This window comes from Camellia sinensis, chromosome 1, assembly GCF_055761805.1.
Source record: "Camellia sinensis isolate YWXY chromosome 1, ASM5576180v1, whole genome shotgun sequence".
Taxonomy (NCBI): domain Eukaryota; kingdom Viridiplantae; phylum Streptophyta; class Magnoliopsida; order Ericales; family Theaceae; genus Camellia; species Camellia sinensis.
Genome location: NC_138961.1, coordinates 182,624,928 through 182,651,519, shown reverse-complemented (window position 1 = coordinate 182,651,519; position 26,592 = coordinate 182,624,928). Strand labels below are relative to the sequence as shown.

General features: G+C 35.7%; 1 protein-coding gene across 6 annotated transcripts in view; it reads left to right on the top strand.

Moving 5' to 3' along the window:
- Window positions 1-21,160, top strand: part of LOC114320153 (Leucine-rich repeat protein kinase family protein) — a 45,376-nt gene extending 24,216 nt beyond the window's left edge. For 3 of the 6 annotated variants that reach the window (XM_082889999.1, XM_082889989.1, XM_082889984.1), the window contains 5 exons: window positions 2,595-2,665; window positions 2,748-2,891; window positions 3,285-3,626; window positions 5,868-6,262; window positions 20,533-21,160. In XM_082889999.1, the coding sequence (XP_082746125.1) occupies window positions 2,595-2,665; window positions 2,748-2,891; window positions 3,285-3,626; window positions 5,868-6,262; window positions 20,533-20,844 (1,264 nt within the window). In that variant the 3' untranslated portion in view covers window positions 20,845-21,160. Of the gene's footprint in view, window positions 1-2,594; window positions 2,666-2,744; window positions 2,892-3,284; window positions 3,627-5,867; window positions 6,263-20,532 lie in introns of all 6 variants that reach the window. The other 3 variants (XM_082889994.1, XM_082889986.1, XM_082889979.1) reach the window with 1 other exon arrangement.
- Window positions 21,161-26,592: the final 5,432 nt, after the last annotated feature.

The following is a 26,592-nucleotide window of genomic DNA, read 5'->3' as shown; positions in this document are numbered from 1 at the left end:
TCTATAATCTACAATATTTTTAATCCTTTAGAAAATTTATCCTTTGATGTTTGATTTCTTTTGTAGTTGGATACTGAAATTACTCTCATGACCTATATATTTAATCTTGTGTCCTTGGTTTTTTAATTTATAAATTGGACCATATTTTATTATCATAATGATTTTTGTAATTGTGTATAAGAATGATGTTTATCTAGTTTGTTGACTAATCTGTGGGGTTGCTACCTTGCCAAATGGCTTTGATGACTTTAAACCAGAGATGATCAGCAAAAACTGCATCTCTTATTCTGTTGTCCTTACTCAGCTTATGATTTTTATGCTCCAAACAATTTCCTACTCTCTGCTTGATCTAATTTGGAGGACAACGATAAGCAAATGTTTCAACCATTTGCACCTCCTTCATTGATGAATGTAGACTTTTTGTTTTTGGATAAGTTTGATGAATGTGGACAATAGATAGAACTGCAATTTTTCTTTTAATGTGTTTTTAGACTAAAGATTTAGATCACCATTTAGTCCCAAAAGCTCAAGCTATTAGGAAATGAGCTCAACATTGTATATTAGACTATCCAACACCCTCCCTCATCCGTTAAGGTCTTCAACTTTAATATTTTATTAAATAAAAATTGGCTCATCCCTCATTGTATCTTTGCTTATCACTAGCCTTTGTTTCTTTTTGATTGATTTGTCAACAGAAGGGTATGCTTATGCTCCTCTTGATACTTGTATGCCTTTTCCTTTAATAATACCCTCAATTACCAAAAAAAACCCTCCCTCACGTGCAACCCTATCTTTCATGTGAAGAGACTGACAAACAAACAACCAAACAAAGTTCAAACAAACAAATATAGACCAAATGCAAATAGACTTGAACTCAAGACCTTTTAGAACCAAAGCTCTAATACCATGTTGGATCACTACTAGTCCCAAAAGTTTAAGTTGTTGGAAAATGGGTTCAACAATATATATCAAGCTATTCAACAGACTTACTAACTCAACTCCACAAAGTCTTATCCCAATATCCCAAATACTTGGGGTCAACCTTATGCATCCTATTTCACCCTTCCACTTGGTCAAGTGTCATAATCTCACTTAAGCTCTTGTATTCTCAACCCAAGTTAGTTTTGTTATTCTTTTGTCTCTCTGCATTGCCCTCAATGTGAATAGTGTCACTCTTCCTAACTGGGGCATAAATCCTATGTTCAAGTTGTTTATACAAGAGCTTAAAACTTCAATTTTCCATTTGTTATAGATAGTCATGTTAGAACCACTAGTCCCAAAAGAGTAAACTGTTAGGAAATGAGCCCTGTCAAAACTGACTCTCTCTATTAGAGATGATTTATATTCCAATTTAGATGATTTGCTAAGTTGTATGATTGGTTGTAATTAGGGAATTAGTTGTAGGATTTGTTGCATTGTATGATTGCTTGGGAATTAGTTGTACATGTCTTAATCTTTGAGATTTGGTAGCTTAAACATTCCTTGTATAGAATACTCAAGATCATAAGAAGAAGAGAGTCTTCCTTGTGGAGGCATTGAAAGTTTTCCCAGAAAATATTCTTGTTCTCATTGTTTTGTCAAGTCCAACAATGTATATCAAAATATCCAATGCCCTCCCTCATGTGCAATGTGTCTTGCACATGGAGATGCAAAGAGACATACATAGAGAGAAGCAGAAAGCAAACGGGAAACAAATGCAAATAGAGAGAGTTGAACCTAGGACCTCCCCCCAACCCAAGCTCTGATATCATGTTAGATCACTACTAGTCCCTACTCCCCAAAGCTTAATTTATTAGGAATGAGCCCAACAATTTATATTAGGCAATCCAACAAGTCAAAGTTGTACCACGTGTTGTTTTCTCTTTTGAAGTGCTTACCTGCTTTGCTGTCATTACGATCTATTGGTTGAATTTGCCGTAAAGAGGCCTTCATTGTTCCTGGTTTTATTTTGAAGCTTAGTTTTCTCCATAATGAGACTTTTTCACTAGCCCAGAATTTATAAAAACCATTGGCCTACCTACCGAGCCCATGTTGTATGACGTACTGCTTGTGAAGTTTGGCAATTACAATTGATGATTTATTGTAGTGAGGCAATCTGTCCAACTTTTTCCAAAAATAAGGATCTCTTAATTGAAGGAAGGGTAGTTAGGCAGTTCACTGATTTGTAAACTCTATCTTATTGAACTTGGGAATTGGTGATACTATGGGCTTGAACTACATGATAATGCAAAGTATTTCTAAATCATAGATGTTCATGAAAAAGTAGAGCAGGAAATTTGCTACAGTTAATGCCAACTTTCATTTTGTCATTGCCATTATAGTAAGAACTGAGTCATAAGGAAAAGCAAAGGAACTATTATATTGATCTAAAATTGCCATTAATTTTCGCTTATTAAATCGAAATTCAAATTTCATTACTTTTAGATGTAAGATGTTGCTCAGCATATTGCTTTTTTATATTATTTTTAATGTGAAGTTTTCGTGAATTTTATGAGCAAATGCATATATTTATTAGGAAACTCAAAATTATTACATTATTTATTTATTTATGTAGTTTCATCGTGTTACTCTGTCTCATACATCACATGCTTCAGTTATACAGGAACTCTTCTTTCTTGTGGGTCTAGCTTGCAGCAACCTTGTGTTTCGAGTTCCCCAGTTCCAGGTTACTCTTTTCACTGTTACATTCAGCAATTTCTATCAAGGAAAATATCTATACAAAACCTAAAATTCAGATATTGCAGCAGTTTCTTCCAGGAAATCAAGACTTGAAATCGTTATTTCCGGTGTGAGCTGTGGTGCATTCATTCTCCTGTCACTTGGGGCTATCTTTATGTACCGATACCATAAAATGCATAGACGCAGGCATGATCTATTTGTAGATGTTGCTGGTAAGCTCTCTTGTTCCTTTTTAGTTAAATTACCATAAATTAGTGATACTGAGATTTGCCCATTAAGTATTATATCAAAAAACTTTTTCGTTTCAACCTAGCTAATATTTCAGTAGAATCCTTCCATAAAATCGAGCATTAACTTTTCATTCTGTAGGTAGATCCATATGATCAACTGTTAAATTCCATTTTTATGGCGGAGCGAAGAACCAAATTAATTTGTAGCGTCTTTGCCTACTCCAGGGACTCTCTAAAAAACGTATATATATATATATATTCTTGGAGCATCTAAATGGATTCATTTTGACTTTACCACTGGATCCTATTTGCAGCTTGATGTTCTTCTTCCACATGTACTCTGAGGTTGACACTTGAGCTTTTTGTCACTTTCAGGTGAAGATGAATGCAAATTTTCCTTTGGCCAACTAAGAAGATTTTCCTTGCGTGAAGTCCAACTTGCTACTGACAATTTCAGTGAGATCAACATAATTGGACAAGGAGGCTTTGGAAAAGTTTACAAAGGTGCTCTTTCAGACAACACAAGAGTTGCTGTGAAACGTCTCACAGATTATCACAGTCCTGGTGGTGAGGCTGCATTCTTAAGGGAAGTTCAATTGATAAGCGTTGCAGTTCACAAAAATCTTCTCCGTTTGATTGGGTTCTGCACAACCTCGTCTGAGAGAATTCTTGTTTATCCATTCATGCAAAATCTCAGTGTTGCATATCGTTTAAGAGGTATTTAACTTACAAGCACTACACTTCAACGCCATTTTTCATTAATATTGTATGTTAGTGAACTAGGTTAGCATGCCATTCAAATAAGGTTTTCCTATTGAGGTTGGTCCTTGTAGAAAGTTGAACAAATTAAATACTGGAAATTTTATATTTGGAGCACGAAGATTGGTTAAATTTCTTTGGGTAAAACATAATGATGACTTCGCAAATCAAATCACCTGTGAAAGAAGTTATTGATGGCTACTTGGAAGAACATATGGCTCTTTCATTTTCTTTCACTATAACTAATTGGACCCATAAACCTGTTCCTTTACGGACTTGCTCACCCCAATTTGGGTTAGCTGCCATAGCCTTTTTTTCTGGCTGTTCCTTTCTATCTACACTAAATCTTGAAACCATTGTTCTTGGTTTTCAGCATATTAGTTTATAAGTACATCTTATGTTAATCTCCATGATGCCTTCCATGTTCAAATTCATATAATGACAGTCCAGTCTTTTGATCCTTCAGTGATGCATGAATAAATTGTAAAATATGGAGAGCACAGTACAATGAAAGTTTTAAGCTGTGTTCTAGGAGGAGATATTGTCTATTGTATGAAATTTCAGCTAAAAAAATTGACATACCCGAAAAATTCAGCTAACTTTTTTTGGAAGGATAAAATGGTAAAATATTTCTGAAAATTGTCATGTCTTCCTGAACAATACTAAGAAAATTTTGAAATTTATTGGGTCAAGTATTATCACATTTGACACATCTATCAAAAAGATTTCATACTTATTCACATTCTAAGTAATCATAAACAATATAAATATTGTCCTTCGCTCATTTATTCTAATTTGCTCTCTATCAAAACAGATTCTTCTGTTTCAATCTAAGTTTTTGGTATCTAAATTTACTTGGCCTATTTGTTGTTTTTAGCCATCTCTTCTCCATTCAGTAACATGCGGTCAAGGTTTTGAGTTTCGTGAAACTGGTATTCATGATTCTATATTGGTTTCAACAGTCATTTTGAGGATGTTAGTTCCCTTCTCAAAGTCCAAACTCTAGAAAAAAAGATTTCTTTGTTCTTTTTTTCTAGTGAAGTTTTAGGATTGTGATTGGGTGGTGATCCTAAACCCATTTCTATTATTGTATTTGGAAGAGTTTAAGGTTGGATGATCCTATTGAAAATCTTAAAAGAGTGATCATAATGATTTTGGGTAACCCTAGTGAAAACCTCTTTTTTTGATTAGTGGATTAATTCCGGTAGGGAGGGCGACAGTGGATCTAGGCAAGTAGCCAAATCACTATAAAAATCTTCTCTGTTTGGTTGAGTTTTTAGAACTAGTGTTTCTGATTTTTATTTTTATTTTTGAAAATTTTAAAACTAGTTTGACAAAAATAAAACAGCAAAAAAATCAATTTTGAATTTTCAAAAATTATTTCTGCCCCCAAAAAGAGAAAACCATATAAAAATAATGTGTTTTTTTCTTAATTTTTTCCATCAAACCAGTTTTTGAAATTTTTTCAGAAAAAAGATTCTGAAAACTCAACCAAACAGAGTTTTCTCTTTATTTTTTAGCTTTGATTTGCTATATAATTCCACATGTTATTGAGATGAATATGATTCATGTTTGAGCTTGATTTGAATGTTAATAAATTTTAAAGGAATGATTCCCTATTCTTGCATGAAAAGTGAAATTATATGATTGAGTACAAATTTGATAATTGAGTATTCTCCCGTAAAAATAAAAATTCAATTAATGTATACTTCGCACTTGACTTTTGTTGTGGTTACAAAATTAAACTAAGATAACTAATTGTTCTGGCCAACTAAATACTTAAATTTTAAGGAAATCAAAATTATCAAGGTTGACTCAAGTATATGTATAGTTTTGATAAAGGGCCGAGGTAAGATAATTGAGGTGAATCGGAGGAAAAGGATGGAATAGACTCATAAAAATAAATGAGGCAAACTTTCATGAGTGGATTTTGCAATGCCTTTAGGACTCTTTCAATCATAGCTCTGTGTGATGTTTAAATTTTGTCCGGCCGACTTACTTATCAGGTTCTATATCCATGAACTGCTGTTATGACATTTATATTTATTTATTTAGTTTCTATTGTTCTCCAAATGATATATTCTTGAAGCAGTCAGTGAAATTGCTCTCTTTATCATATTAATAATTATAGGGATCACATGAATTTGAGTAGTAATACTTCACTAATACTTAATTTTTTTTCCCTCAACAATGCCATAGATTTAAAACCTGGAGAAAAGGGCCTGGATTGGCCAACAAGAAAGCGTGTGGCTTTTGGAGCAGCCCAAGGCTTGGAATACCTACATGAGCATTGCAATCCTAAGATTGTACATCGTGATTTGAAGGCTGCGAATATCCTTCTGGATGATGACTTTGAAGCTGTTCTTGGAGATTTTGGGTTAGCAAAACTAGTTGATACAAAGTTGACTCATGTTACAACTCAGGTGCGTGGAACTATGGGTCACATTGCCCCAGAATATTTGTCTACTGGAAAATCATCAGAAAAGACAGATGTGTTTGGATATGGTATAACTCTTCTAGAACTTGTAACTGGTCAGCGTGCAATAGATTTCTCTCGGCTTGAGGAAGAAGAGGATGTTCTACTGCTTGATCATGTAAGTTCTCATTCACCCATTCTGGTGCTATTTACTGACTCATTTATGTTCTATGCTACTTATTTGTTTATTTGTTTCACCTTTTTCTTTCTTTCTTTCTTTTTCCTCTCCCCTCTTTGTTGTGGGTTGAAGAAAAAAATGTTCCTCACTATTCTGTTTGATGAAATGTATGTATCGGCAGCATTTTTGACTAGAAGCATTTCTTCTTTGTTTCATTTCCTTTTATTTTTGGTTCAATAATTTTCTTGACATATATTGACTTACAAGATTGAAAATTTATGTGCTCTAGGTATAGTTTTTGGTTTGCTAGTTAAAATACATAGCATATGTTTGCTCCCTGTTCTTGGATGGTTGGGGCATGTAGTCATTTAATGAAGGCGACTGCTCATGAAAATGACATTTCCTCCTTAAATTTAAACTTATACTGATGTAAATAGTATAAGATTATTGTATTCTTCTCATTACTCAAGGGAGGTCAAAAGAGAAACTACTGGTCAGTGGTTTCCTAATCTTGAGGTTGTGGGTTCGAACCTGAAGACCCCCCCGTCAAATGGGGGACTAAATTGGATGTAGCCTAATTTTTTACTCAAGGGCGGTCAGTGTAATTTACACTATATTCTTTTGGACAATTGTGAATTTGCTTTAAAATAGGTTCCTACTAAAATCTATGAAGCACGGACGCCTCTCCCGGGACTGCATATCAGTGTCGGACACGGACACGCGTCAGATGCGTTGTGGACACATGTCTGATGCTCTCATGAAGGTGTCCCATTTTTTTTTTTTTTGATTTTTTTGCAACGGGACACGTTCGGACACTACGGGGTACAAAACATAATTTTGAAACTTGTAAGTGGGGGGGTCAAATTGTAAAAAACAAAAATTGTGATCCTAATCGAAGAGAGGAGACGAGAGAAAGGGCTGTTCGCTGTTGCTTAGGAAGCACGAATACGGCGATACGGATATGATGATATGTCAAAATTTAAAAATGTAGAATACGGGTATAGCGGGAATACGTTTGTAAAAAAAAAAATTTATAATTTTAATAATGTAATATGCATGAAAATAAAACCTAAAACAAATTAATAAATAAAGAGAGGGATTCCTATTAAATAAAGAAATATTAACATTAAAGTTTCTAAATTTAAAAATTTGGTAAATAAATACTTCCATTAAAACAATGTAGGGAAACAAAAAAAATTAAATAAAGTAGCCTAATAGATAAGGGAAAAAGAAAGAAAAAAAAAAAAAAAGAAGAAGAAGAAAAAGAAGAATGAGAGCAAAAAGTATTGACCATTAACAAAATACAAATATAAAATAATAAAAAAATTGAAAAAAATTATATACTTATTTGAAGTATTAAAATATAAAAATAAAAAATTAGAAAAAAAATTGGATACTTATTTGGTGTACCTTACATATCCTGTTGTATTCTTCAAGTATCCAAAATTAAAATAAAAGTAATTTTTTTTAAAAAAAACAGATACTTATTTGCCGTATTTGTTACGTATCTCGCCGTATCAGACACGTATCCGTATCTGATACTCGTACGGCTCCTTTTTTGGAGTATCCGTGCTTCATAGGCTACTGTTGCTTGTTCGCTGCTACCGAAGGTATGTCTTCTTCTTCTTCAATTATATTCTTCTCTTTTCTTCCTTCGATTCTCTTCTTCTTCTTCTTTTCTCGTTCGATCTTCTTTTTCTTGTTCGATCGCTCTCTGGTTTTTGATCAATCTCTCTCTTTCTTCGACTTTTTTTTTTCTTCGAATGTAACCTCTCTCTTTCAAATGTAACCTCTCTCTCTCTCTCTCTCTCTCTCTCTCTCTCTCTCTCTTCGATTATATATATATATATATATATGTTTTGCTGAATGTAAGTAACCCTTCTCTCTCTCTCTGATCATTTTTTTTTCTTTTGTTTTTTTGTGTAATTAGTTTTATTTCATAGAATAAATTAGTTTTATTTGAAGAAAAAAATCAAATTATTGACATTGCTGAAATTGTTAATTTTTTTGATATATGTTTATTAATTTTATTATAGGAACCAATTTTTCATTACCTTTCAATGATTTTTTTTATTATAATTTTATGACATATAATAAAATAATAATTATATATATTGAGTGTGTCCTTAGCGTGTCGTGCCCCCTCATTTTTTCAAAATTGGCGTGTCCGCGTGTCCGTGTCCGCGTCCGTGTCCATGTCCGGTTCTGGTAAATATGTAGTGGAACGCACGACGACTATCTTTGTCAAATGAGAATCATTTTGCACTAGTATGACTTTTGAATTGTCCAAATGTTTATGGAGAAAGAGTTCTATAGGAGTATGTTGTAAGATTTTTGTATATTCAACTTATGTAATACAAAGATTACAACTAATATTTATTACCTAATCTACAATGGGAAATACCTTATAGAATCAATCGAATATGCACGATCAACCAATCAACCTACAACCTACCTAATTGATACATAATACCATAATATTCTCACCCCCTTACTCAAACTAAAGGTGTTTTAGCAGAAAATACGGAAAGTTTGCTAAGAAGAAACTGAAATCGAGCATTTGTGTGAGTCTTCGTAAAAAAATCAGCAAGTTGCAATGCCGAAGAGATGAAAGGAAGCGAGATGGAGTCAGACTGCAGATGCTGACGGACAAAATGACAATCAATCTCCATATGTTTCATCCGCTCATGAAAGACAATGTTATGGACAATCTGAATAGCACTGCGATTGTCATAGTAAAGGGAGGTCAGAGAAAACTGAGGGACACCTAAATCAGTCAAGAGACAACAAAGCCAAACAATCTCAGCAGTGGCATGAGTCATAGCACGATACTCAGCCTCGGCAATGGAACGCGCAATAACAATCTATTTGTTGCTCTTCCAAGAAATCAAGGAATCACCGAGAAACATGCAAAAGCCAAAAGTGGACTTGCGATCAGTGACATCACCAACTCAATCAGAATTAGCATAAGCTACTAAGTCTAAAGAGGAAGTAGAAGACAGCAGTAACCCCTGAAAGATAGTACCCCGGATATAGCGAAGAATCTGAACCAAAGAAGCCCAATTTGTAGAACGAGGAACAAAAACGAACTGACTAACCACATGAACAGCATAGGCAAGATCAGGGCGAGTAACCGTCAGATAGACTAAGCAACCCACGAGCTCTCGATATAAAATAAGATTATCTAGAACACCATCAGTAGAGGTGAGCTTCACATTAAGCTCAGTAGGGGTGAGCTTCACATTAAGCTCAATAGGGGTATCAAAAATCTTAGGGTCATCAAAAATCCTAGGGTCAGTAAGACCAGCACAATGAATAACCTCATTGGCATACTTAGCCTGAGAAAGAAAGTAGCCATTGGGAGAAGAAACTACCTCAATATCAAGAAAATACCGCAACGGACCCAGATCCTGCATTTCAAAAGTGCGGAAAAGATGTTGCTTGACCTCAGAGATAGCAAAAGAGTCAGAGGTAGTGATGATCATATCATCCACATATAGTAATAAGGCAACAAAACCAGCAGAGGTGTGAAGAAGAAATAAAGCAGAGTCCTGAGCACAAGGATGAAACCCAAGTGCAGTAACAACAGTCTGAAAATGGTCATACCAAGCACGAGGAGACTGCTTCAGGCCATATAGAGCACGTCAAAAGTGACAAACCTGTCCAGAGGAATGGTGAAAGCCAAGGAGAGGACGCATATAAACCTCCTCAGTGAGATGGCTATTAAGAAAAGCATTCTTAACATCCATCTCATAAAGAGGCCAAGAACGAACAGCAACGACAGAGATCAAAGTACGGACAGTAGTCATCTTGACAACAGGAGCAAAGGTCGCCTTATAATCAATACCATATTCCTGTGAAAAACCTTTGGCAACCAGACGAGTTTTGTATTGCTCAAGAGAACCATCAGAATAAGTCTTGACTTTGTAGACCCATTTGTAACTAATCAGATTCTTACCAACAGGCAAAGGAACCAATTCCCAAGTACTAGTTTTTTTTGTAAAGCAGACAACTCATCCTCCATAGCTTGAATCCAATGGGATCCTGACAGGCCTCCTTGTAAGACTGAGGCTCTGAAAAAGAATGAATAGCAGACAAAAAAATTGCGATAGGAAGAAGAAAAATATGTATTAGACCAACCCAACCTGTTTGGAGGATAACGCACTCGAGTAGGATAACGGTGTATAGCAGGATAAGAGTTGTCAGAAGCAAGAGGATCAGCAGTAGAAGCAGAGAGAACTGGTGGAAGGAGAGCCTGGCGACGTGAATAAACTAACAACGGAGGAGAAGAAGGAGCAGGCTGGAGAGATGGAAGAGAAAATAGAGTAAGGTCACAGGGAACAGTAGAGATGTACTCATCAGGAGGGACCTTAGAAGGAAATGGATCAATGTGAATCAAATCCTCGTTGGAAACTGGAGCAGTGGTAGGAGGAAGCTGAAAGTAAGGCAGACGTTCGAGAAAAAAAACATGACGGGAGACGTAAAGACGACGGGAAATAGGGTCATAACACCAATAGCCTTTCTGAGTAAGATTATAACCCAAAAAAACACACAGGATATACCGGGCACTAAGTTTGGTCCGATCTTTACGGGGAAGAAGGACAAAACAAGCAGACCTAAGCACACAAAGGAGGGAGTAATTGGGAAGTTGAAAGAATAGAGCCTCATAAAGAAATCGACCAGAAAGAAGGGGAGTAGAGTAGGCATACGGTTAAGAAGAAAAGCACCAGTAAGAACTGCTTTGTCCCAAAACGAAGCTGGAACTGAAGCAGAGAGAAAAAGAGACCTAGCTGGAAATTTGTGTTAATGCATATAATAAGATAGTGGCATATGATAGTGGTGTTGGTGGTAGATAGTGGCATGTATAGAATATGATAGTGGTGTTGGTGGTAGATAGTGGCATGTATAGAATATGATAGTGGTGTTGGTGGTAGATAGTGGCATGTATATAATATGATAGTGGTAGATAGTGGTAATATATAATATGTAAGTGGCATATAATGGGTTATAATGATGTTTGTAATATCTCCTATATAAGGAGTGTCATTTGGTCTTGTAAAATAAGAAGTTTTGAATATAACAGAAATATATTCCTTCTTCCTCATATTTTCGGAGTTTTTCTTCCTCATATTTTCTAAGTTGGTATCAGAGCTACAAAAAACACAGCAGCCCTAAAACCGTCATAGCCATGTCGGAAGTCACGTCCGAAACCACTTCAACCCCTGCCGCTGCCATTCCGGTGAAAACGTCCAACTCTCACTCTGTCCAAATCACCACCATCCGCCTAAATGGTGATAATTTTCTCCGCTGGTCACAATCTGTCCGGATGTATATCCGTGGGCAAGGAAAGATCGGTTACATCACTGGTGACAAGAAGGCTCCTGCTGTTAATGATCCGCTGTTCGACAGTTGGGACGCTGAAAACTCCATGATTATGACATGGTTGGTCAATTCCATGGAGGAGGATATAAGCTCTAATTACATGTGCTATCCTACTGCACAAGAATTGTGGGATAATGTTAGTCAGATGTATTCTGACCTAGGAAATCAATCTCAAGTTTTCGAATTAACTTTGAAGTTGGGAGAGATTCGTCAAGGAGATGATTCCGTCACCAAATATTTCAATTCGTTGAAAAGGTTGTGGCAGGATCTTGACATCTTCAACACATACGAATGGAAATCGGTTGACGACTGCAACCACCACAAGAAAACTGTGGAAGACAGCCGTATTTACAAGTTTCTTGCCGGCCTCAACATTGAGTTCGATGAAGTGCGAGGAAGAATTATTGGCAGACCTCCTCTCCCATCCATTGGCGAAGTATTTGCCGAAGTCAGAAGGGAAGAGAGCCGAAGGAGCGTCATGCTTAAGAAAAAAGGTACTGGTGAATCAATTGAAATTTCTGCTTTAATTAGCGATGCTGCGGCCAACAAGGTTGCAAATTACCAGCGCAGGTTTGATGATAAGCCACGGGTCTGGTGTGATTTTTGCAACAAGCCTCGCCATACACGTGAAACGTGTTGGAAGATCCATGGCAAACCTGTCAACTGGAAAAGCAGCAAACAAGGAGAGAAGAATCGTGGCTTTCCTACCACTAATGAAGCCGATTCAGGTCCCTTCAACAAAGAGCAGATTGATCAACTCTTAAAGCTGATAAAATCCAACTCCTCATCCGGTACTCCTAGTGTTTTGTTGGCACAAACAGGTAGAAATCCTAAAACCTTCTCTTGCCTAAACTTCTCTCCGTGGATCATAGATTCCGGTGCCTCCGATCACATGACTAGTTTTTCCCATTTATTTAGTACCTATTTCCCTTGTTCTGGTCATGACAAAATCAGAATAGCCGATGGTAGTTTTTCACCTATTGCAGGAAAAGGATTTATTAAACTAACTGAGAAAATTAATCTCAATGCTGTTCTTCACGTCCCCAACTTAGCCTGTAACCTTTTGTCTGTCAGTAAACTATCTAAGGATTCTAATTGTCGTGTTACATTTTTTGAATCCCATTGTGAATTTCAGGACCAGAACTCGGGGATGATGATTGGGCGTGCTAGGATGCTTGAAGGTCTTTACTACTTTGATGAAGTACCTGTTAGTAATAAAAAAGCTCAGAGCTTTAATAGTACTAGTTCAATCTCTGTTCGAGAAAAAATAATGCTATGGCACTATAGGCTAGGACATCCTAGTTTTCTTTATCTGAAGCATTTATTTCCAAAATTATTTAAAGGGATTGATTGTTCTTCTTTTCATTGTGAAAGTTGCATTTTTGCAAAATTTCATCGCTCTACTTATTTGCCAAAACCTTACCAGGCTTCCAAACCTTTTTATTTGATTCATAGTGATGTTTGGGGCCCTTCTAAAATCACTACTCTTTCTGGTAAAAGATGGTTTGTTACATTTATTGATGACCATACCCGCTTATGTTGGATTTATTTGATGAATAAAAAATCTGACGTGAAAAATTTATTCACAAATTTTTACAATATGATTGAAAACCAATTTCAAACCAAAATTGGTATTTTACATTCTGATAATGGAACAGAATATTTCAATGAGCAGTTGGGTGAGTTTTTGGAAAAAAAGGGGATTTTTCATCAATCTACATGTCGGGATACCCCTCAACAAAATGGCATTGCAGAACGAAAAAATAAACATCTACTTGAAGTAGCACGTGCTATAATGTTTTACATGCATGTTCCTAAATATTTATGGGGTGAAGCAATTTTAACAGCCTCTTATTTGATAAACAGGATGCCTACAAAGGTGTTAACATACAAAACACCTTTCGATTGTCTCAAAACTTTTTTTCCTGACACGAGGTTGTTTTCTGATTTACCCGCCAAAGTTTTTGGATGTACTGCCTATGTTCATGTTCCTAATCAATTTCGTTCAAAACTTGACCCCCGTGCTATAAAATGTGTTTTTTTGGGTTATTCCTCAAACAAAAAGGGGTATAAGTGTTTCGACCCTCAAACCAAGAAATTTCATGTGAGTATGGATGTGTCATTTGTGGAAACAAAATCCTATTTCCCCAACACTTCTCTTCAGGGGGAGACAAGTGGAGTAGAAGACCGTTTTTGGGATATTTCTATCCCGCTCCCCAATGTCATTTATCCTACACAAAAACCACATCTGTCTGATAATGATCACTTAGGAGAACCAAGTTCTATGGTGCCTAGTCAAGAAGATTCTTGTTTAGGGGGAGAAGTACTACAAAATGATCTAAATCCTGAGCTTCAGGTTTATACTAGGAAGCGATTTCATCTGAGGAATAATGACCCGAATGTCCATCCTAATGACCCGAATGTCCACCCGAGTTCTGGCATCGAAATTTTAGGTAATCCTATTCCTTCTATTTCCGACCTTGATGTTCCTATAGCAATTAGGAAAGGTGTCCGAAATTGCATTAAACATCCTATTGCAAATTACCTCTCCTATCAAAGACTGTCTAAAAACCATAGAGCTTTCACATCTAGGATTTCACACTTGTTTGTTCCAAGGAATATACAGGAAGCATTGGATGATCCGAATTGGAAATTAGCAGTCATGGAGGAGATGAATGCTTTAAGGAGAAGTGGTACTTGGGAGATAGTTGATCTACCCAAAGACAAGAAAACAGTTGGGTGTAAATGGGTGTTTACGATAAAATGTAACGCAGATGGAAGCGTTGAGAGATACAAGGCGAGACTGGTGGCTAAAGGCTTCACTCAAACTTATGGGATCGACTATCAGGAGACGTTTGCTCCTGTTGCTAAAATAAATTCCATCAGAGTACTGTTATCTCTTGCAGTAAATTCAGATTGGCCTCTACATCAACTTGACATTAAAAATGCATTTCTCAATGGTGATCTTGAAGAGGAGGTGTTCATGAGCCTACCGCCGGGATTTGAGCAGAGACTTGGAAGCGACAGAGTTTGCAGATTGAACAAGTCATTATACGGACTCAAACAATCACCAAGAGCGTGGTTTGAACGCTTTGGGAAGGCAGTTATCAGTTGTGGCTTCTCGCAGAGTCAAGCAGATCACACAATATTTTATAAACATTCAAAAAATAGTAAAATTGCAATTTTGATTGTTTATGTTGATGACATCATTTTAACTGGTAATGATGAAGCAGAGTTAGCAGCCCTCAAAGAGAAACTCGCAAAAGAATTTCACATTAAGGATCTGGGAGCCCTCAAGTATTTCCTCGGAATGGAATTTGCAAGATCCAAGGAAGGTATATTCGTTAATCAGAGAAAATATGTTCTTGATCTCCTTGGAGAAACAGGTATGCTTGGTTGTAAGATGGTGGAGACTCCGATCGAGCCTAACTTGAAGTTACAAGCTGCTAAGGCTGAAGAAGTCAAAGAGAGGGAACAATATCAGCGACTTGTCGGGAAATTGATTTACTTGTCTCATACGCGGCCTGATATTGCCTTTGCAGTCAGCATGGTAAGTCAGTTCATGCACTCACCAGGGGCAGAGCACTTTGAGGCCGTTTATAAGATCTTAAGATATTTGAAAGGAACTCCAGGGAGAGGCTTACTGTTTAAGAAACATGGACATCTTCAAGTTGAAGTATACACAGATGCAGACTGGGCAGGAAGTGTTACAAACAGGAGATCAACATCCGGATACTGCTCCTTTGTAGGTGGGAACCTAGTTACATGGCGGAGTAAAAAACAGAATGTGGTAGCTAGAAGTAGTGCAGAAGCAGAGTTCAGAGCTGTTGCCCATGGAATCTGTGAAGTAATGTGGATTAAAAGAATTATTGAAGAATTAAAGCTTTCTCACCCGACACCTATGAAGGTCTATTGTGACAACAAAGCAGCTATATCTATAGCTCATAATCCAGTTCTACATGATCGCACAAAACATATAGAAGTGGATAAACATTTCATCAAGGAGAAAATCAATGCTGGCATAATCTGTATGACCTACCTTCCAACAGGTGAACAATTAGCTGATGTGCTTACGAAGGGACTACACAAGAAGCAATTTGATAAGCTGACTAGCAAGCTGGCTATGGAAGATATCTTCAAACCAGCTTGAGGGGGAGTGCTGGAAATTTGTGTTAATGCATATAATAAGATAGTGGCATATGATAGTGGTGTTGGTGGTAGATAGTGGCATGTATAGAATATGATAGTGGTGTTGGTGGTAGATAGTGGCATGTATAGAATATGGTAGTGGTGTTGGTGGTAGATAGTGGCATGTATATAATATGATAGTGGTAGATAGTGGTAATATATAATATGTAAGTGGCATATAATGGGTTATAATGATGTTTGTAATATCTCCTATATAAGGAGTGTCATTTGGTCTTGTAAAATAAGAAATTTTGAATATAACAGAAATATATTCCTTCTTCCTCATATTTTCGGAGTTTTTCTTCCTCATATTTTCTAAGTATGTGAATCAAATCCTCGTTGGAAACTGGAGCAGTGGTAGGAGGAAGCTGAAAGTAAGGCAGACGTTCGAGAAAAAAAACATGACGGGAGACGTAAAGACGACGGGAAATAGGGTCATAACACCAATAGCCTTTCTGAGTAAGATTATAACCCAAAAAAACACACAGGATATACCGGGCACTAAGTTTGGTCCGATCTTTACGGGGAAGAAGGACAAAACAAGCAGACCTAAGCACACGAAGGAGGGAGTAATTGGAAAGTTGAAAGAATAGAGCCTCATAAAGAAATCGACCAGAAAGAAGGGGAGTAGAGTAGGCATACGGTTAAGAAGAAAAGCACCAGTAAGAACTGCTTTGTCCCAAAACGAAGCTGGAACTGAAGCAGAGAGAAAAAGAGACCTAGCTATCTCAAGGAGATGACGGTGTTTACGCTCGATTCGACCATTTTGAGCAGGTGTATCAGTACAAGAAGTTAGGTGAATGGTATCCAAATTGGCCAAATACTCACAGAACTCCGTTTTAAAATCTTTCCCACCCAAGTCAGATCGTAACAATTTAATGGTAGCCCCAAACTGTGTAGTGATCATAGACTAAAATGTTCGATATATTTGGTAAAAGTCAGATTTATGAGTCATAAGATAAACCCCACTGTAATGGGTGCAATTATCAACAAAAGACACATAGTATGTGGAACCCCTTTTTAGTGAGAACGGGAGAGGGTCCCCAGACATCAGTATGCACAAGAGAAAAAGGAGAAACAGAAACTTAAGTATTTTTATTGAAAGGTAAAGTTGACAATTTGGCAAGTTTACACCTCCGACATTCATCAATTTGACTAGGAGAAACTTTACCCAATAATCCTGACTGAGCTAAAGACCGTAAGCGGTCAACAGACAAATGACTTAGGCGAGAATATCATAAGTAAAACTGACTCAACTGAGAATCTAACTGAAATGAGAAAAAAGCAACTGGAGAGGTGGATAGGGAGAGATGCAAGCTTTCTACCGCATAGAGATCTCCAACTCTACAGCTGGTTCTAATCTGCTTCTTGGACACCCGATCCTACACGCAACAGACAGAAGAGGAAAAAATAACATCAAAACCAAAAATATCAAGTTGACTAATAGATAATAAACTAACAGATAGCTGAAGGACATAAAGAACAGAGGGAATAGTAACAGTAGATATAGCAGAGGGTAAGACAGACTCAATAGACTGAACCGACATACCAGATCCATTAGCAGTATTAATAGTAATAGGAACGGGTGGGGAATATAGTTTTGAAGTAAGGAAAGATGAGGAGTCATATGATGAGAGGCATTAGAATCAAAAAGCCAGATAGAAGATGAGATACTTGAAGGAGACTCAAACAAACCTGAAGAAAGAAAGGTAAGAGCAGAGGCAGATGGGGATGGCTGGGAGGTGGATAAGAGATGCTGAAGCTAAGAAAGCTGGGCATACTCAAGAAAGTCAAGTCAGGATCAAAAGCCGGAGCAAATGCAGTATAAGCAACAGGAGGTCAAAAAGTACTCAGAGCAGGACTTCGAAACTGTCTGAGGTGGATTAGAAGACCGAGTAGACTGACTTCCCTTCTTGGGACAGTTGTACTTCCAATAGCCCTTCTGATGGCAAAAGGCACACTCATCAGAGGCTAGTGGCCCCTTCTTGGGCTTCGCACTGGCCTGAAGCTGATGAGTTGGTGGGGTCGACAATAGAAGAGGCTGAGCAGAAGCCAAGAAGACAGATGGAGACAGAGTCTGAATGGCCGTCTTAAGACGGGTTTCCTCGAAGAGGAGCTCATGAACAATAGCATCCACAGAGGGGAGAGAACTAATGAAAGATGTCGCCACAGATAGCCTCATACTGAGGGGAGAGAGCCATTAAGAACTGCACTAAACGACCTTGCTTCTCGAAGAGGAGCTCACGAACAATAGCATCCACAGAGGGGAGAGAAAACTGATGAAAGATGTCGCCACAGATAGCCTCATACTGAGGGGAGAGAGCCGTTAAGAACTGCACTAAACGACCTTGCTTCTCGAAGAGGAGCTCACGAACAATAGCATCCACAGAGGGGAGAGAAAACTGATGAAAGATGTCGCCACAGATAGCCTCATACTGAGGGGAGAGAGCCGTTAAGAACTGCACTAAACGACCTTGCTTCTGAAACTCAACATAAGCATCTAGTGCCTTGAGGCTAGATAGTTCCATGTGAGCCAACTGATCCCAGAGACCTGTCATCTCAATATAGAAGTCCTGAATAGATTGATCCCGCTGACGAGCACTCTGAATAGTTGTTTTCAACTCATTCCGCTTGGCAAAGTTGGACTGTTGATACACATCCAATAAATAGTCTCACACCTCCTTGGCAGTATTGTATTTGGAAAACATCATTCCAATACGGTCATCCACAGAATTATGAAACCAAGTCAGAACTTGGGCATTATCACAATCCCAAGTGTCACAGGAAGTCAGATATCTTCTTGTTTCGGGTCTAATGGATGAGGAACGGAACCAGAAACATAGCCCCATTTTTTTTGACCAGGAAGGAAATTCTTCATAACACTAGCCCAATAAGCATAATTGGCACCAGTGAGTTTACATCTGATAGCTTAGATTTTGGTGTCCGTCATTGTAATAAAACCAAATATTAACAATTTGAAGAATAATACAAAATACCAAGAGGGTCAAACTGTAAATAAATATTCTTAACCAAAGAAAGAACAATACTATAGAGCCAAATAAAACACGAAGGCAGAGAGACAGGGAGGGAGAGAGAGACAAACAGAGCAGCAGACGATGAAGACGACGAACCAGTGGGACCGACGAACCTGAGGGTGTGTTCGAGTATTTGAACCAGAGAGAGAGAGAGGCGAAGACCCCTGAGTCGCGACTTCAGACCAGGTAGCCAGAGACGACTTCGAACAACAGGCGTGAATGCCGGCCAGACCTAGGGTTTCAGACGTGGCTCTGATACCATGTAAGATTTTTGTGTATTCAACTTATGTAATACAAAGATTACAACCAATATTTATAACCTAATCTATAATAGGAAATACCCTATACAATCAATTGAATATGCACAATCAACCAACCAACCTACAACCTACCTAATTGATTCATAATACCATAATATTCTCACATATGCTTCGTGCAGTTGTAAAACTGAGGGAACATAAACCAAGAACCAAATATGCTAATTCATTGTGAAATTCTATTAAGTGGCCGACCTGTGGAACAAAAGATAAGGCACTTTCCTGCAAGTATAAGTGACACCATTCAAGAATCTCATATTATTCTTCCTAGTAAATCAAGCTCTTGGTTGACTATTTTTAAGCACTTTGAAATAAGCTGTTGTAAATTAGTTCTTTTGGAATCTTAAATACATAATGAATTGTGTTCCATGGTTGTGATTGAACTAATTAGTTTGCTTCGATTTGTTGACATGATTTCTCTTCATATGATTGTTCGTTTGTAGTATATATTTATGCCCCATGTCCACATATCGCAGTCTATTCATTGTTAAAGCATTATTGTTAGTAAATATTTATGGTATTGGCCAATAAGGGCAGCCTAACAGATCTCTTTGAAAAAATATTCATTTCTTCCCCTATTTGAATGGTAAAATCTTGGCCTATACCTTAAGGTTATGGGTTCAAGTCTCAGGGCAACCACTTTGTGCACTATGCCAAAGATTAGGTGTGTACCGAATCTTTTCCTTCCCAAACACACATTAATGTGTACTATTTGGGCGTTGTTTTTTTTGTTTTTTATTTGAACCCTCAATATCCATGTTTTCACCCCAACCAACTCTACCAGTGATCTCACTTACTGTACGTCAATTCTCTTTTCCCAAGAAAGAAAAGGGAAAATTTGAAACGAGGCCATCAGAATGAGCCCGATCTTAGCTAAACTTAAGATTGCAAAAATAATAATTTTTTTTTAAACTTAGTGTGTGCATGTGAAATTTTGGGAGAATAGGAATAGAAGATTGTCCAAGAATCTTAGATGAAAACCCAAGGAGGATCAGTATCGGAAAGAACAATGCTATACATAATTTCATTTCTTATCCTATATTCTCACTTCCCAGATTAATGGATGCACATGGGACCCACTCACTTGTGTCTAGTGAGAAAATGAGATAAGAAATATAATTATATGTGGCATTTCTTATCAGCAAATGTTTGGTGGACTAGCCTATCCCAAATCAGTAGACTTGTTGCTTGATATCACCGATGTTGCTATTGTTCTGTTCCTCAGCAAACACACAACTAACAGAAACTTCATGGCAAGTTGTCATTATATTTGGTGTTTAGCTATGATATTTCTATATTTGGTTGATTAGTGTTGTTCAAGAATTACTTGGAATTATTACTCCTTCAGATCAAGAAATTGCTGAGAGAAAAGAGGCTGGTGGACATAGTGGATGAAAACTTAAAAGACTACGATCCCAAAGAAGTCGAGACTGTTGTTCACGTTGCTCTACTCTGCACGCAAAGTTCACCAGAAGATCGTCCCAAGATGGCAGAAGTTGTAAACATGCTTAAAGGAGAAGGTTTGGAGGAGAGATGGGCTGAGTGGGAGCAACTTGAAGAAGTAAGAAATCAAGAATTCTCACTTTTGTGTCACCCGTTTGAATGGGCCGAAGAATCTACAAATGACCAAGAAGCTGTGCAGTTGTCACAAGCAAGATAAGAACTTGTAGGGCACTTTAAAGATGGACTGAAGTCTGGGTTCTATGCCCTGCCTTCTGGGATAATCCATGTATCAGATTAGATTCATAGTACTTTTTAAGTATATGAACAAATTCAAGCAGTGTTGTACGTGGTATGGTAGTGGTTTGGGCTTTGGAACTGTTTCTTTGTGATCATCTTAATGGTGGTCTTGTAAAATAATTTTGATCCTTAACTTTGTGTTCGTCTTTTTGATCTTTTTATTTTTTGTTAGTTCATCTTCTTGTTCATCTTCATACTACAGAAACCCAGTGGATGCAATCTTTAAAAGTTCCCAATGCCTTGTTTTTGGTTAGTTTGTTGATATTGTATTGTGGGCAGACTTACCAAATAGTAATGCTATATACAGAACGGAATTTGTACAAAATTCTCATACATAATGATGTATTTCCTTTTCTTTCAAATCAAAACAGCCACAATTCTAAAAAATTTCTTGCCACATCTTCTTGGGTCTTTTTCCAAATTAAGTCAAAATAACAACTTATTTTCCAAACTAGGCTAAAACGTTATTACAAACCACGCTTTCACTGTTTTTAGAACCCTCATGCAGAAAATTTGTGAAATGGTAAAAGCGTGGTTACAAATCACGCTTTTAAAGAAAAAAAAAATTTCTTCATAAAACGTGGATTTTAGAAAATTTTTTGAGAAAACGTGGTTTCGAACCACACTTTCAATATCAGACACTCCACGCACTCACTCTTTTCTCTCTCTCTCTTTCTCTAACACACAAACACTCATCACTCACACACACACACCAAACCAATATAATTTTTAATATATATAAATCTTATTTTATAAAATTAAGACTAATATTAAATATATATAATAATAATTTATAATAGCAAATAATAATCAACTATATGAAATTAAGACCAATATTTTCAAATAATTTTTTTTCAATTATTCTTATATTAGAGAAAATTATTTCATTTAGTCCTAAGAGTTTTCTTATGGACCAATTAGTCCTATGTTTTTTAAAAGTCATATTTGAATGATTTTGGTGAAATTGGAGTTTACATGATTACCCTTTTTGTTCCTTTTCTGATGTTTTTTCCATATTTTCAGCAAATCAGTTTGTAATGGATATGGATTGTGTTTGGCGTTTCCCAAGATGCTTGTATTGGTTCACGTCACCTTTTGTTTTGTTTAGGGCAGAGATAGTGGCGAGTTGTTTTTGGTGTGTAGTGTTTTTTCCATTTCGACAGGTGCTTTGTTTGGAGTGTTGCGTTGCCGATCAATAGGTGAGTCATTTGTTTTTTGGGGGTTAACGGTTTCTGTGGGTTTATTCGTGATGTTAGTGTGTTATGGCAGCGTTTTTGTTTGTAATAGTTTGATTTTTTTTCGAGTTGGTTACTGGTGGCAACAGTCTGTGGTGTTGTTTTTTTTTGGTGGTATGTGGTGGTGGTTTTACTGTGTGATTTGTAATGCAAATGGATACTTTCATGGCACAGAACAGATCGACCATATCAAACTGGTGTTGTGGTGTATTTTTATCCGAAATATATGTTACGTCACGTTACACACCAAAAATGGGTGGTGTTTTTTTAATTTCAATTGGCACGTACGTGGTATGTTGTTATTACTGGTATTATTAGTTTGGCGTTTTAGTGCCATCGTTTCGTTTGCTTGATGTGGTTTGTGGTTTGTTGCAGGTGTGTTTTAATTATAAATATGCGTTTTCGATGTTACGTTGCGGCAATGTATGGTTGAGCAACACAGATGCCTAAGTAAGTAATGCCAAATTAACGCCGGAAAAATTTCATTTCCGTTTACATTGATTCGGAAAACACATTGTTCTTACCCCATGTCACACAAGAGTCCACAATCTTTCCAAATTCTTCACCCTAAAATTCGAAAAAGCTTACATTAATGAAGCCCCAATTTTGTAAATTCACCAGCTTGAAATACCTTAAATATCCCTTAACATTCCATACACGTCCAAATTACTTATTGTCTATATATGTAAAATACACTATAATAGGACTTAATGGTCTATGAAAAAAAACTCTGGACTAAACAGATTATAAGTTCTCATTTTGCGATTTATTGGTACATCACCCAATTATTTTTCTATTAATTTTTTTTTCAATTAATCTTTTATTTCAATTAAATTTTTAAAAAAAAAATTTTTTCCCAATTTTCAATTAATTTTTTTTCAATTAATTTTTTAATTATTTTTTTTTCAATTATAATATGTGTGATCCCATTGTCATAAATAATAAAAATAAATATAAATATTTTAGACCTGAATAAACATATTTTTTATTTTATGTTTTTAAACATTTTGTTCAAACCAAACGCGTTTGTAATTTATGTTTTTCTAAAAATAAACAAAAATCAGTTTATTAAATTTTTGTAAACATAAACCAAAAACGTAAACGTTACCAAACGCTACCTTAGTGTTTAGGGATAAAATTTATTTATTTTATTTTAGGGTTTAGGGTTTAATTCTTAAAATTTATTTATTTTTATTTTAGGGTTTAGGATTTATAGTTTAATTCTTAAAATTTATTTTTTTTTATAAAATTGAAGTTAAAATAAATTTTAAGAATTAAACTATAGATCTTAAATCCTAAAATAAAAATAAATAAATTTTAATAATTAAACCCTAAACCCTAAAATAAAAATAATAAATTTTATCTGTAAATACTAAGGTAGCGTTTGGTAACGTTTACGTTTTTTGTTTATATTTACAAAAATTTTATAAACTGATTTTTGTTTATTTTTAGAAAAACATAAATTACAAACGCGTTTGGTTTGAACAAAATGTTTAAAAAAATTTAAAAACATAAAATAAAAAATATGTTTGTTCAGGCCTAAGATATTTATATTTAATTTTATTATTTATCACAATGGGATCACACATATTATAATTGAAAAAAATTTAATTGAAAAAAAATTTAATTGGGAAAAAAAATATTTGAAAAAAAATTAATTGAAATAAAAGATTAATTGAAAAAAAAATTAATTGAAAAAAAAATATTTGAAAATATTGGTCTTAATTTCATATAGTTAATTATTACTTGCTATTATAAATTATTATTATATATATTTAATATTGGTCTTAATTTTATAAAATAAAATTTATATATATTAAAAATTATATTGGTTTGGTGTGTGTGTGAGAGAGAGAGAGAGAGAGAGAGAGATATGAGTGTTTGTGTGTCGCAGAGAGAGAGAAAAGAGTGAGTGCGTGGACTGTCTGATATTGAAAGCGTGGTTCGAAACCACGTTTTCTCAAAAAAAATTCACATTTTATGAAGCAAAAAAAAATATTTAAAAGCGTGGTTTGTAACTATGTTTTCTTAATTAAAAGCGTGATTTGTAACCACGCTTTTACCATTTCACAAATTTTCCGCGGGAGAGTCCTAAAAACGGTGAAAGCGTGGTTGGTAATAGCATTTTAGCCTAGTTTGGGAATTCCGTCCAAATTAGACCTAGTTTGGGAAATAAGTTACTATTTTGGCTTAATTTGGAAAAAGGCCCCATCTTCTTGATTATTATTAATATTTTTGGGGTAAAAAATTATGTTTGTCAATCATTAAAACAAAATAGAATATGAATATATTAAGGGCTCATTTGTTTGGCTTCATGGGATGGAGGAAATAAAGAGTACAGTAAGATTGAGTGATGAGATTATTAATGTGGTGATATTAAGTTAGAGATGTAGAATAAATAGTGTTTGTTTCTAAGCCACCCAAATTAGTAATATTATAGATATTATTAATATGTATATAATTAATATTTTTTATTTTTAGTATTTTTAATATTATAATTATTTTGTTCTTGTACTTTTTAAGTTCACTAAATTTAGAGAGATACTCAAAAAAATATAAATTGTGTAAAAATTATTTAAAAGCTCACTAAATATAAAAAAAATTCATAATTTTTAGTACTTATTAAAAAATTTAAAATTTTCTTTTACAAATAAACTATTAGAAAAAAAGACATGAAAAAAAGGCATAAATTAACAACAAAATGAGTATAACCACCACCACCGTGAACAGTGCTCTGCCAAAGAGTTATGGGCAGGTCCAAATTGTCACGGGACTCATTTCCCAAGCCCATGTCTCTCTATCAACTATGCTAGTCGTGCTGCTCGGTGGGTTTGTGAATCCAATTGGGTTATCAATCTGGTGGTTAATTTTACAACCAAACATGTTATGAAACATGTTACGAATAAGATCCACATTAATTTTAATTTAGTCTTATCACTGATGTAGGAAAACAAACTTGACTTAAATGTTAATTGGATTGTACGTCATATATATTGGATGAGAGTCTAATTTTGTTAATAAACTTACGTGAATAATAAAGAAAATTTGATATATTTAAAAGTAAAACTTAGGCCTCGTTTGGGGAGTAGCTATTTTAGCCAAAAAGCTAAAAAGTCAACTAAAACTAGTCACATCACATCTCTATTTTTCTGCACATCTTTTCGTAAAAAATCAAAAAGTTACTAAAATAGTCTGTTCCCAAACGAGTTATATTCAAAAAGTGTATTGATTTCATAAAAAAATTATGAGTTTTACTGTTTTGGACCAATCACAATTTATATATTATTTATGTACTTTTAAATTCATTTTCATTGGATGATATTTTAGAGAGCAACAATGCTACTCCTAAAAAACACAACCCCACAACCGCCACTCACCTGTGATTGGTCCAGGAAGGAAAGAAATAAATAATAAAAAATAAAATAAAAACACATGATTTGTCCACATTATTTTGGGGGTCATAGGCGTCTTCAACTTTGGGGGTCCAAAGCATTTTTATTTAAAGAAATTGCATCTCAATGCGTGGTGAAAATATTAAATATGGAAGCGCACACACAGATTTTAGGTGGGGCAAGGTTGGATAATGGGGGAGTTACGGGCCGCTCCTATGGACCGGTCTTATTACCCAGCAGATCCTATCCAAAAAAATCAAACAGTGTTTTTCATTTTTACTCATAGACTCAACAATGTAATTATGTAACTCAAAAATTTCAGTGATAAATTCACAAAAACAAACTTATCACTGGTTTAAACAGTGATAAATTTCAGTGACGAATCCACAAAAACAAACTTAACACTAGTTTAAACAGTGATAAATTTCATTAATAAATTCACAAAAACAAACTTATCATTGGTTTATCACTGGTTTAAACAAATTTATCACTAATTTATCACTAGTTTAAACAAATTTATCACTGGTTTAAACAGATTTATCACTGGGATTTTCTCCCAATATACAAAGAGAGAGAGAGAAAACCTGGCGGCAAAGAGCCTAGATCCTAGATCTAGAGGTGGAGGCGACGACGACTATGGAGGTGGAAGCGGCAGTGGTCGGCAATGACGGTAGAGGTAGAGGCAAATAAGTCGGTGGTGGTGGAGGCGAAAACGTTGGTGGAAGTGGAAGCAATGGTGAAAGTGGAAGAAGATGCCGGTTAAGGTCGCCAGCAATGACGACATTGGAGGTGGCGGTGGTCGGCAACGGTGGAGATGGCGATGGTCGTTGGTGAAGGAATGTGTAGAGAGATAGAGAGCTTCTTTTTCTTTCTTTTTTTCATTTTTCATCTCACAGATCTAAGTATAAATATGAGGGCAAAAAAGTAATAAACAAAAATATTCAGGACCTATAGGTAAAAGAGTCTCTGTTAAGAATCTGTTGGGTAATAACCCTTGCAAATAAGACTAGCCCGTAAAAATCCCTTGGATAATATGTTTTA